Here is a 12,692-nt window from a genome sequence, read left to right as displayed (position 1 = left end):
ACATACATTAAAACTGATCTAAGGATCATTATCAGAGGAGGGTCTGTGGTCTAATGTGTATGTATTCTGGTATGAGTGACATAAAAGAGTGTAGATGAAGAATAGATGAGCGTATCAGTTTTAAACATTGACGTGAAGCTGTCATGTGAAGCGTTCAGTTGAGAGGAGAGGAGGGGAGTCGTGCAAAAGGAAGGATCACAAATGACAGTAATCTACCTTAATGACATTTACTTCTGAGGCCAACATGATTAGCCGCACACCTGCAACATGCACTCACACGCCATTCAGGTACTGACTGACACACAGCCAACGGCGGTTTTTACACTTCATATAGAATGATATATTACCTTCCTGGTGTCACACAGTTACATAATTCATTTGAGAAGACTGAACATTTCTCTCATGATAAGGACAACTCTTGCCACAGGCTGAGATTAAATTACACATTTGGCCAGCAGGGGACCTGTAGAGGTTTATAAATAATAATAATAATAATAATGATAATTATCCTCCTAGCCAATCAATGAGTCCCTTCTGAGAGGGAAAATTTGTTTTGGCACTTAAACACGGAAATACTCTACATCAAGTTATCCAAGGGGATACACACCTGCAGGGCTTGAAACCAACTGAATTTAATGTTGGCAGTGTTAGAAGCAGATTGTAGTGTTCAACAGATTAAAAGTAAGACTCTAGTGACATCTGGTGGTCACACAGAGAAACTGCATTGTCCTGTATTTCTCAACATTAGAGAAGGGGTCACTTATTAAAAGAAACTGTTTGTCAAATGGTGTAAAAACTCAGTATGATATGGTTATAGCCCCAGTTAACTAATGCAGGCTCTAATACAATCCAACAGGAGAAAAAGGAGTAAATTGCGAGTTGTCATGAGTCACAAATCCTTTAGGATTAAAACATATAAAAATAAAGAGCTTTCAACAGCTGACAGAAACACGGTGGCTCCTCCCAGCAGCACACAAAAACAGACGAGTCTATTTTCAAATCTTTAATATCACAAAATAGTCAAAATAAACCAAATTCCGCATAATGACAACAATCTTAGAAAATGAATTTGCAAAGACTTTACCAAAAACATTGAGCAAAAAAATCATACCTCTGGCCAATAAGATAAATTATACCGAAGCGAAAAATAACCTAAAAATCTTAAATATGAGACCGGGATTAAAAACAATCTCTACATTCCAATCATTTCTTCCTGTGTGCGTTTATTCAGCCAACACATACCAGAAGTGTTGGCAAAATGAATTATGACAGGGCGACGAAGTGTACAAATTACTGCGGATACTTCCAATGTCTTATATAAATTCTGCCGATTTAAAAAAAAAACAAACCATCATCATAAGTAACAGTTGGTTCTGAAGGCATGTGTATCTGAGCTCAACTTAAATACGCAGCACACAGAAGACTGGCACATACATACTGCGAGTAAACATCAAATACATTCATATAGCAGGATCAGACACAGGTGTGGTGTCAGTGAGGACTTATGCAGAAATTCATATCACTCACACGGTTATTATCGCAATGTAAAACATTTTTGATTACACGATTTTTTTTTTTTTTACATGTTCCGTAAGTGACATAAAAAATTTGAAATCAGCCATAATCTCTGAAATGTTGTTTGCAAAATAAAAAAAACCATTAACGTCTATGACTAAAGTTTCCATCTGCGCTGACGTGTTTTATCGATTCTCCAGAGAACTACAGACATCTGAGCGCTAACTTGTGTGAAAAAGTAGCCTGATCATCCACAAGCCGACTACTGACAAATATCACTTTACCGTTTGTTACAAAAACCTTACAACCTAAAATTTCATGCTTTTACGTTATTTTTCGACTGTTTTCATGGTTTTACATGTGTTGTGTTGTTTCTAACAAGGTAAATGAAACCTATTAGTAACCTGCTGTGTGGTTAGAAAATGCACATATGCCACATAGTATTTCTCTTTTTTATCTCCTTTCTAAATCTTTTTTTCTTTAAGCGTCACTTTCCACTCAGCATTGCACATGATGATGAGACAGGTGTGTCACTTCCTGTCCCCGCTGCAGTCTGCAGGGTCAACGGTTCTGTGCTGCAGTAGCCTTTTACTGCAAAAAAGCCAAATTACCAAAAGTTTTCTTCTTTAAGTCTTTGTGACTGAAGACTTAACTGTGGCTTCGTAAAATAAACTGATACTGGAATGGAGGTAGTTTATATTTTTAGTTTGGATTACTGGTATCAACGGAATTAACTGGTTTAAAATGGACTGAAAATGTCAAAAGTAGATCTGTTCCTCTTGGGGTTTTTTTTTTCAATCAATTTAATATCAAAGGGTAAATGTAAACAGTTTTTTTGTGTGTTTCTGCTCATTTTACCCAAATTATAGATCAGCTGCAGAACCCACAGGTTTGGATAAACTAAGCTCTGTTGTACCATCCTAAAATATCCCAAAATACTGGTTTCCCTAAAGGCACCGCAGCTGTTGTCTATCGTACGTTCCCCTCTGAGAACAAGTTCTGTGAGCTCAGCTGGTGGGGGGGAGCTGAAAGACGGACGAGGGTGGACAAAGGAATGACAGCAAAGGAACTGGTTGGTGCGTTTGTCGGTGTGCCTCTATGAACACATGGCAGTCTGCAAAGTAACGTTAAAAAAAAAAAAAGTTTGAGCTCTTAGCTGCAAGTGCTTCTCCAAACATTTTGTGTCGTCCTTGGACAGGAGTTGAAAGAAAAAAAGTCCTCCTCGTTAACAGACACTGACAAACACAAAATGCCACAAAAGTAACTGTAACGAAAAACTGTGTTCAGTGCGTCTGTATCATTACTAAAACTATACAAGTGTCAGCATCACTTTGAGGGAGAGGGTTCAATAAGTGAAATTAGGAGAACAAGTAGTCCTTTTTAATGCCACACAGTGGGACAGTTTGTCTGCAAAGACCCCTGAAACAGTTCGGAGGTCTTTGTCTTAATAAGCAGCTAGAGTGTGAAGTGTGTTCTCACTCTCGCACTGCGAGAACTCCAAAGACGTGAGATGAGTAAGAGAAGCAGAGTGTGTGTTTGCAAAATTATCTGTGATTTGAGGTTGTCGAAGCTCCACTGTGGTCTTGTCCTCCACGAATTAAACCAGCGACAGGTAATCTGTACCAGTGTGAAGCCGTGGGCTTTACAATATTTATAAAGTTAAAAAAACAAACAAAAGAAACCCTCAAGGCCGCACTGGGATGTTTTATCTCATCCTACTCTCCCTCAGTAGTTCTGGTTTGACGTGTAGACAAAAAGTCGATCCAAGTTTTAACGCGATTAGGACAGCATCAGAGTCCAAGTGAGGACTCAAAAAACAAGTTCTGAGTCAGGAACAGAAGGTTAAATGGAGCGCTGCATGCTATAATATCCCTTAGAACAGACTCGTTTTGAAGAGTTGTGGTTTACAGTGCGTCAAAAACCTGTTTGATGCACTTCTTTTAACTCATTATCTTCTGGTCTCCTCACAGGTTGTAAAGGGGTTGGTCGTAGCTCTGAACGTTACAGCGGTGATGTCTGAAGTAGGACTATAGCTTCATGTTGCTGAAGTCCTTGGACAGACTCTGCAGGTAAGCGTCGTGAATGGTACCGAGGAAGTCTGGGTCGTTCTGAACAGGGAGGAAGTAAACAAGAGAATGAACGAATGTGTGTCAGCTTTATTCTTGAGTCTTGTCATTCTGAAACTGTAATTGTGCACAACTCTAGCTCTGACTTTTTCTACACTGGTTTTACCTTAATGAGGTGTATCAGAGTCTCCTGTAGCTGTGTTTTGCTGCAGGGGGCTTGTGGAGGCTCTACAGCTCCTACGGAGGTGGAGGAGAGCTCAGAGGGGGCAGGAGGGACCACTGATGCTGCTGCTTTACTGACTGATTGCTGGAAGGCGCTGGGGGAGAGAAGCACAGAAGTGTCCGACCGTGGAACAGCAAGACCTGGACTCATGGGGACAGCCTGAGAATAGAAAAGGAAAGACAGAGAGACAAAAACATGTTGTATTATCGTTTAATCTGTTGTGGTATAAAAGTAAATGTGAGAGACTTCTAAAAAAAAAAAAAAAAACCTCACAGAGATTGGTTTGATCAGGCTTGGAGCTTGAGAGAAAACATCCATCTCCTTGCCGTGCTGGAGAAGCGGTTTCGCCATGTGCTCCTGGAAGCTGTGGGGTGGGACCAGCGTGCTTGGCAGGAAGTTGGGTGCGAGGATGGGTTTGTGGATGTCCGAGTTCACTGACTGCACTGGCGGTTTGAGCGTGCTGAGTATCTCCTGTCCCAAATAGGCCGTAGGAGCTGCTGACGGCGCTGCAGGACCAGGGGGGGCAGCACGAGTCTCTGAGCCAGCTTGAGGCATCATGAGAGGGGAGACTGAGCACAGAGGTTGGGGGTCTGATCTGGGGCCCACTGACTGGAAAACAGGGCTGGGGTGTAGCGTGTAAGGAGCCGGGAGCAGGCCGTGGGCTTGGTGCCGCTGGTTTGACCCCGGGTCCGGGGCTGTAAGATGGGGTGGGAGGAGAGGGTTTTGGTGGGCTGGAGTGGGATATGGCTGGTTCTTGAGGAAGGCAGTGGAGGGGTCACTGGGAGCGCTGGTGTTTTGTGCTGGCATGGCGGGTAGAGAGGCGTCCTTAGGGATGGACGAGCCAAAGAGCTCCTCAACTGTGATCTGCTTCACAACGGTGTGAGTGCTCTGATGGGTGAAAAAGAACAAATCTGTGAGCTGGCTGGAAATCACACAAACAAATCAGTGCAAAACACTAACAGAAAATAAATCAACAGCAATTTTAATATTTATTTATTAGTTTATTTGTCAAGGATGATGCAAAAAACATTGTAACAGGTTAAAATAACATGAAACAGATGTGTTGCATATAGGATTTCTAGACAAGGCTAATTTGCGACCTCTGTCCCTTGTCAGACTTTTCTACTTAAAGATAGTTGTAACATATATTAGTTAAATAAAGCTCATAATAAATAATAATCAGGTGATATTTGCTTACATTAGAATAACACTGAGTTTTGGACAAAACAAGCAACAGGAAAATATCAAAAAACAGATGATTCAATAATGATAAAAAAAAAACTATTATTAGTTGCAATGAGTAAGTACCATGTGTGTACTGTGTGTACTGTGTGTACTGCGTGTACCTTTTCAGGCTGCAGTGTGCTGTGGGGATGATCTGTAGCTGCTTTCACATTTGGCTCAGTAGACACGTCTGAATCACCTGCCTGAGCCTGCGTCACACACACACACACACACACACACACAAACAAAAAAATTTAATGTTATTTTCAAACTTTCATACAGAGCCAGAGGATAAATATGTCGACTAACAGCAGAGGTTAAGAAACCAGAATAGCTATAAATTCTTCCACCTTAAAGCTTATGACGCCCCCACACCTGAAATAATCCCAGATTTAGTACCACTGTAAACTTAGCATGTGTGTGACTCATGAGTCTGTATCTGTTGAGTCAAACCTGTGAACCAGTACTTTGATAAGCACATTTGCTGATTTAAGGACCTAAATCACATGTTAATTTTGCATGTGCGAGTGTGTGTTTGCGTCCTCACTCTCTGGTATTCCTCCTTGGCTTTGCTGAGCAGTTCTAGGATGTCCATCGGTCGTGGATCTGCAGTACCATTGGTCCTCCTCGGCTCTGCCCTCTCTGGTGATTCTCTCTGGGCATGATCCGCTTCCTGTTTCACAATCCTGGGGGAGAGGTAAAGCGTTATATATATATATACACAGGGAGCTGTGGGTCGACTCCCACCACTGATCTGACTTACATGCATGTTATAAATATTAATTATGTATTATCTAACTGTTTTGTTGAAATAGAGCATCTTGTGAAGCTAACTGAAGGTTTTTTCACCTTCTCATCCAGAGACGGTTCATGTGTGCAGCTACTTACTTGACCATCAGCTGAGCGATGCGTTGACAGTCTCGCTTGTCATAGAACCAAATACTGTAGATACCCACTGCAAGAAAAACACAAATACTCTATATTACATCTTATTTACACTAGTCATGTTATAGTCCATAAACCAGGCAGGAACAGTGGACGTGGTTCTGTTTAGACCTCATTGGGTGTCAGCATAAATGGTCATGGATCGAGGCTGTTATATATTTTAGGTGTTTCACATGGACCGTCGTGGACAGGTGATGAAATTTACACAAGTGTAAAAAAGTGTAATTTGGCTTTCTGTTCTCTGTTAGTGTCTACAGCCACAGAACTGCTCTGAGCTCTGAGCCCGATGCTCAGAGGTGCAAGTCAGAAGAAATTAGATTTGGAGTCAGAAAAGACACTTTCGGTTGCAGTTATGTGAGTGTGAAGCATGAGTGAGATGAGCTTTTTCAGCATGTGTAGGGAGATGTATCGATTACAACAGAAGCACATCGTTCAGTTACATAAGTGTGAAAGTGATGATTGTTCCTGTGTAGACAAAGTGTTCAATGAATGTCCTTCATCATAAAATATTTGCAAAGCTGATTTTAAGTATTTTAGATCCTGCATCATTTACATCCTTGCAGTCTTCTCCCTGCCTTTGTGCATGAGACCAACAACACCGGGACCCGCTCATAACTGCTGCATAGCGCTACTATGAAACTTCACAGAGTTCTCTCAAGCATTAAATCGGACAAAACTCTTCACAAATAAAAATAAAACAGTAACATATATAATAACTCATTAAGGTTTTATAATTAGCCCGGAATCATTACTTTAGACGACAGAGTTTTGTAAAACTTTAGACACAATATGATCGTATCATCACACTACGGTTCCATTGAAAGTCAATATGTTGAGTAACTGTCCAGGACAACAGGATATAAATGGACTTCAGCATCTGTCACTATTATTAGTTTCAATGCATCATGTAAACTGGGCCTGCACACATACTGACTGATGTATATATATTTTCTAATTTAGTGAGATGAGACAAAACAAGAGATACGAGACAAGACAGAACGTAACACAACAGATGATAATACAGGATTAACGCATCAAGACTAAACGTGCATTTAGGACGTACAACAGTAACAGCAGAAAAAGAAAAAATCTAACGGATTCCTGTGTGTGTAGGTGTGAGTGTGTACATAAAAAATAATAATGATGATGATAATATTAATAACAACAAGTCAATAAATAAAAATAACAAAATAAATAAACAGGAAGAGGAACAGGAAGGAAAAAAAGAAATTTTAGAATTAAAAAGGATAATTACATTGAATTTTCTTGGCAGGGGGGTCTGGTGATGTATTTTTAAAATCAATAAGGACTGAAATATAAAAAGTGCAAAAAGCACAGTATAAAAACAACAAATCCCTACAACCATGATGCAAATCATCTGTGCTCATTTGAATCACAGTGCGTCTGTCCTGAGAGAAAATGAACAGAGAAAGTTTTAAATCTCGTCCAGATAGAGTTCAAACAGTCAACAGCTACATTAAAGTCAGAGACAAACACACAAACTGTGTTTGAGTTACAGCCTGTGTTTCATTTGTGTGTGTGTGATGAAACACTGGCGTATTCAAGGTCCCTAAAGAGGCTGAGGTAACCTAGCAACCTATGTGTTTGTCTCCCTGCAGCATCTACTGCGACCACGGGGAATATGGATGGGTGTAAACAAGTGTGTGTGTCCAAGTACACAGGTCTCTCTGAACAGCGCTCTCAACTCAACTTTGAACACACTCATCACCCTCAGGCGGTGACTTCACCAGCGCTTAAAGAGCAACAGACAGAAATAACCCTGGCACGTTAATTATCAACATCTCTGAAGAATTCATCCTCCCTGTGTCGGACTCTCTGCTCTTCAAATCATCAAACTTATATCTTGTTCACAGCGGAGGGCGGAGTCTTAAAAACCATCTCGAAGATAATTCTCTAAATCTCTACCACAACAGGTGCTGACCAATTCATGTCTGAGAAGAACTGAACGAACTTTGGCAAACAAGTTGCATTACTGATAAGAACAACTGGACTGAAGAAAACCTGAGTGAGAGAACTACACGAGCAGCTAAAACCAACAGATGGAATAAAAACCAGGAGAGGAAACCATCAGAGAATATTTACTCCGACCAGTTTCCCTGAGGTGACGGCTGGCGGCGGTAGAAAGCATCTCCATCATAACCTGAGGAATACAGTCAACCAGTGTAACCAGTTTTTAACCGTCTGCAACTCAACCCACTCTGAGGAACTAAACATGATAAGAGCAGCACTTGAACTGATGTGAAGTTACTGGAGAAGCTGCTTTGGCCTGAATACCAACAAGAAATTACATCATGTCTTCCATACCGGCCAGGCTGATGGGCAAACCGAGTCCAAAAGGGGAGCAGTCTACTCTGACATTGACCTTGGCTATGTTGTTTTTTCTGATAAGCAAACAAATGGGAAAACAATCAAATTCTTTATTTGTTGCTGTGATGAAACTCCTGTTCAGACTTCTGATAGATTACCTCGGCGGCAGCGCAGTCAGTTACTTTCTGAAGATCTGAGGAATTTCAACACTCCTTTTTATTTCACTTTACGTCCTGTTGAACTCTTTCTTTCACGCTAGAAGAGCTTGACTGCAGCACTGGCTCATCTCTGGATAAAGCCATCAGCAAACCACAACTTATATATTAAAATACATAGTAAGAAGAAGTTAGATTCAAAATAAAAAGGTCTTTTTGGCTGCTGCCCCAATGCAGAATATCAACTGTGGCCGAACCAAGCTGAAACTGTTACCGTCTGATCGGCCTGCGTGAGGTCATGAGTGGAAAAGTCGTCTCAGAAGATGTTTTCTTGCTTAATGTGACTCCGAGACGCCAAGATGACTTCAAGCAAAAAGGAAAAGAAATGTTTCAGAGAACACTGGGGAGGTGTTTGTTCGGCATTTTCAGAGGTACCGCTGTGTTTTGTTACATCGTGTGTGTGTGTGTGTGTGTGTGTGTGAATATCATCAACACCAAGATGTGCACAGTGGGTATATTTTCTGTGATACAGCAGTGTTTCATGGGAGCTGAGCAGAAACAGAATCCTCTCCTGTAGTTAAGAAACAATGCTTGATATTCCCACTGACATGATGATTTTTGACATTTTGTACAGCATTCGTAAATGGCTGCATTTATATAAAGGGCGTTTTCTACTGGGAGATATCTCACATTTGTCGTCATGTAGATTCTTGCTCCCCTCACATGACACGTTTTGCTGCCTTTAACTTCTTGAGAAACAGTGAAATACTTCAGTGAATCTCAGAAATTAAATAATAATCTTCAAGTGCATCTGGTTTCAGTCCACACAGATACAGAAATGTATGTCCGTCTATTGTTCACATAATGTTTTAAAAGGACTCATTCTACAAAATACTCACAGTTGCCGTTCCTGTAGAGCAGGAAAGGATCCTGCAGCTGGAACTCCAGGTCTTTGTTGATCGGCTCCACCAGGTTCTCTGTGCTCAGTCGGTTCATGATGGTGAAGCCGTGGTGAGGGGAGGCAGACCTTAGACCAACAAAGACCACAAACACTGTAAAATGATGTTCATTCATTCAAGCTTTAACATCTTAACTTTCACTTAACTGACTTGACTTTTTCTTCATGATCTGAACTTTTTTCACTTGCATTACTTTATATAAAATTATTTTTTCACTATATTAATGTAGTTAATTCTATTTTAAACATATCGCTTTACAAAACAATCATATTTTTTGTATCTGATGAAACTGATGGACTTTTGGAGCCCTCTGTAAACAGCGAAGAACTCCAACTGTTATTTCCATTATTGATTAATCAATTAATCAGCTCTTCCATTGACTGACTCTTAAAATTGAAAAGAAATGAAATATGGCCATGCTGACGAGGACCAAAATGAGAGAACATATTAAACCCTTTTTAAAGTCCTGACATTAGTTTCCTTGCTTTCTTTTCTTTCTTTCAGTCATTCCAAAGTGCAGCTTTGAGTTTTTATCCAAGTCATTGGAACAGTTTACTTGAAAATCTGAGAGGAGCTGAAAGTGTTGATATCTTTAGATGTAAACGTTAAACCGACATTTTTAGGCCATTACATATGTTCTAATGTATTTAATCATCATTCTCTTGTTTTAAACATTTATAGTGAAATCTTCTGGTTTAAATATATTTATATAATATTTTCATATCTATGTTATTGATTTTAATATTTCACTTCTATCATTTTACCTTTCAGGTACATTAGTTTCCAGTTGTTTTACAGTTAATGTTTGTGCTGCTCTGTTATGACTTATGAGTCATTTGTAAAGTGCTTTGAATTGCTTTTTGCACTTGCAATAACCTGAATGAAAGGTGCTGAACAAATATTAATTGTTAGTAAGTTACCATAGTAAAGACTGATATCTTACAGTCTCTTATATAGTTTGACCAAGAGCCAAAACTGGTTGAGAGAAAAGAGAAAAACAAACAGGTCCTCATATACAAGAAGCATAATTTATTACAATTTAAGATTCAATGTTGTTAATGTAAAATTGTTTATTTTATTCTAAATAGTTTGTGGTTTTCTTGCAATGTCCAAATTATGGAAAACCATTTTTATTTGTTTGTTTGTTGACAAAGACTGTGGCCTACACACATGCGCAGAGGAATGACAGCGCGAGGAAACGTAAAAAAAAGTAAACAACCTTCACGGTCGTCGTGTTAAATCACCAAAAACACTTTAAAATGCTTACCTCGTATAAACAAACAGGGTGCCCTCAATTTCGGTCTTCTCCTACAATAAAAAGTAATGTAATTCGTCAACAACAACAACAGACAACAACAACAACAAACCCTGATGCAAAACGTGCTGAACGTTAGCAACGACCGCAGAGTGTAATTAGCCAACTTATGCTAGCTCACATAAAATAACGCTAACTTAATGTCGAAACTAAAACACTAAACAGACACCAGGCACCAGTATCTAGACAGTATGTCTGTGAACACACCTGGCATAATTACAGTTTGATAAATACTGACGTATTTCTTTGGTGTTGTTGTGTTGTTTTTATCGAGGAGCTAACGTTAGCATGCTAACATAATACTTTTTCGTTTGGCTGCACACGAAACAGTTTCGGGTCTTCCGACAAACCAAACTTACCCATTCGTTGGCTTTAGAGTTGAAGTTGTACAGAGCCACCTGACCGGTCACATCGAGCAGCTTGTTTATATACGGGTCTTGTCTCTGCAGAGCTGCTAAGCTCATCATATGTCCTGCGTTTGCGGTCTCCATCTTGGATGTGATTGTTGCTCCCGCACGGACAGATTTCTGCGGACACTTATAACTTCCGGCTCTCCAAAAGTTTCCAACACATATTTGTTCCCACGGATGTTTTACAAGAACGTTTATTCTGCACAGATTAATCTCAAACGTCATTTAGGTCACTCCTAATAAGTGCTGCTTAAAAACGAAACGTTTGTAGGAAATGATGGTCAGTCTCACGAGCTTCGCTTTAAATGACAAAAATCAAAAAGGTTATGAATAAATAAATAAAGATATCCCTCTTGTGATGAAGTACAAACCTAGAAACAATGGACAAACATGGTTATTTGGCCTAATAAGTAGTAATTTCCTTACTGCTGTAGGCTTTAAATTAAATTAGTTTAGCTATAGCCTCTATATTTTAAAGAAACACTGAAGAGACAAAAAATCGTATTAATCAAGGGATACATTGCGACAATGTAGAAACTGGAGCTGATTGTAATAAATATTAGACTCATTTGACTTTCACATCATTTTTCTAAAACTTTGACGCATCTGTCTGCAGAGAGAAATACTGACAGTCTACATATTACATGAAAACCACAGGGTTGCGCTGCAGTCCTTATTTTCAAGTGTAATCTGACATGTGGTCTTTAATCTGAGAGTCTGTCTGCACTACAGACCACAAATGAAGAGCAGTTAACATGTTAACATGTTTTATAGGATGTGAGCCTGCTGTTTGCAGTTTCAGTGAATTCACGTGAAGTCCTGCCATTTTAGTTTTAAGCAGTAATCAAAACGACACACTGATAAATAATAAATAAATAAACAATAAGAAATAGGCCATTAATGTAAATAAGACTACAATTCAAACTCAATACTGTATTTTTATTGGGATTATTTGGTTAGAATTATTTAATTTATAGCCTATAAACGCAAAACATAAAGTTTTCTGATCTGCTATTATTTGTCCCATGTTGAGCTGCAGCTGCCTAACTCACCTGCTCTGTTGCGGGAACATTGGAGCAGGATTATAATGGAAGGATTACGCGCTGCCGGTTATCCTCCATACAGGCACCGGTAATCCAATCACTGGTAACCTTCCAGCACGGCTCCGTCGACTCATTTCCCCTCGAATCGCGGCGGAGAGCGGGCAGAAAAACGGCGCTATGAGGCCCCAGAAGAGAGCCAGGTGACAGAATGCCGTTCATTATAAGGGGACGACCCCTGAGGGGTAAGTAAAGACCTGAAGGACTAGGATAAGAACCATCCAGAAACTATACTGGCAGGGAAAGTGAGTCACAGACGCTGCTATAACGTGTTTAATAGTTTTTTTTACTGATCTGAATGGTTTCTTAATAGATAAACTGACATTGAACTGAAACATTGACAGAAATATTGATGACTTCAGTGTCACGTGTTGTGGGCCTATTATCAGGTTTAATGCTACTTTTAAATATTGTTTTAAACTAACTTAGATTTAAATATAAATGTAGGTTTT

The 12,692-nt window shown here is 39.7% G+C and overlaps 1 protein-coding gene across 1 annotated transcript; it reads right to left on the bottom strand.

The window, feature by feature from the left end:
• Positions 1–990: 990 nt before the first annotated feature.
• dcp1a (decapping mRNA 1A) lies at positions 991–11,254 on the bottom strand. The gene is made up of 9 exons (XM_042407946.1): positions 11,090–11,254; positions 10,683–10,723; positions 9,356–9,483; positions 5,917–5,983; positions 5,576–5,714; positions 5,151–5,237; positions 4,078–4,692; positions 3,748–3,963; positions 991–3,623 (listed from the first exon to the last, which is right to left on the bottom strand). Exons 1-9 carry the CDS (start codon positions 11,219–11,221, stop codon positions 3,543–3,545), a joined length of 1,506 nt encoding a protein of 501 aa, XP_042263880.1. The 5' UTR covers positions 11,222–11,254; the 3' UTR covers positions 991–3,542.
• Positions 11,255–12,692: the final 1,438 nt, after the last annotated feature.

The sequence above is a fragment of the Thunnus maccoyii genome, chromosome 4 (assembly GCF_910596095.1).
Source record: "Thunnus maccoyii chromosome 4, fThuMac1.1, whole genome shotgun sequence".
In the NCBI taxonomy this organism is placed as follows: domain Eukaryota; kingdom Metazoa; phylum Chordata; class Actinopteri; order Scombriformes; family Scombridae; genus Thunnus; species Thunnus maccoyii.
The sequence above is the reverse complement of the archived record's forward strand: the minus strand, read 5'-3'. Positions and strand labels throughout refer to the sequence as shown.

Bases quoted from the DNA above. Each gene is read 5' to 3' on its own strand.
- dcp1a (XM_042407946.1), bottom strand. From the start codon at position 11,221: ATGGAGACCGCAAACGCAGGACATATGATGAGCTTAGCAGCTCTGCAG. The intron at 10,724-11,089 runs GTAAGTTTGGTT...TTTTTATTGTAG, and splicing joins ACTCTAAAGCCAACGAATGG to GAGAAGACCGAAATTGAGGG. The intron at 3,624-3,747 runs GTAAAACCAGTG...CTCCCTGTTCAG, and splicing joins CTCTGATACACCTCATTAAG to AACGACCCAGACTTCCTCGG.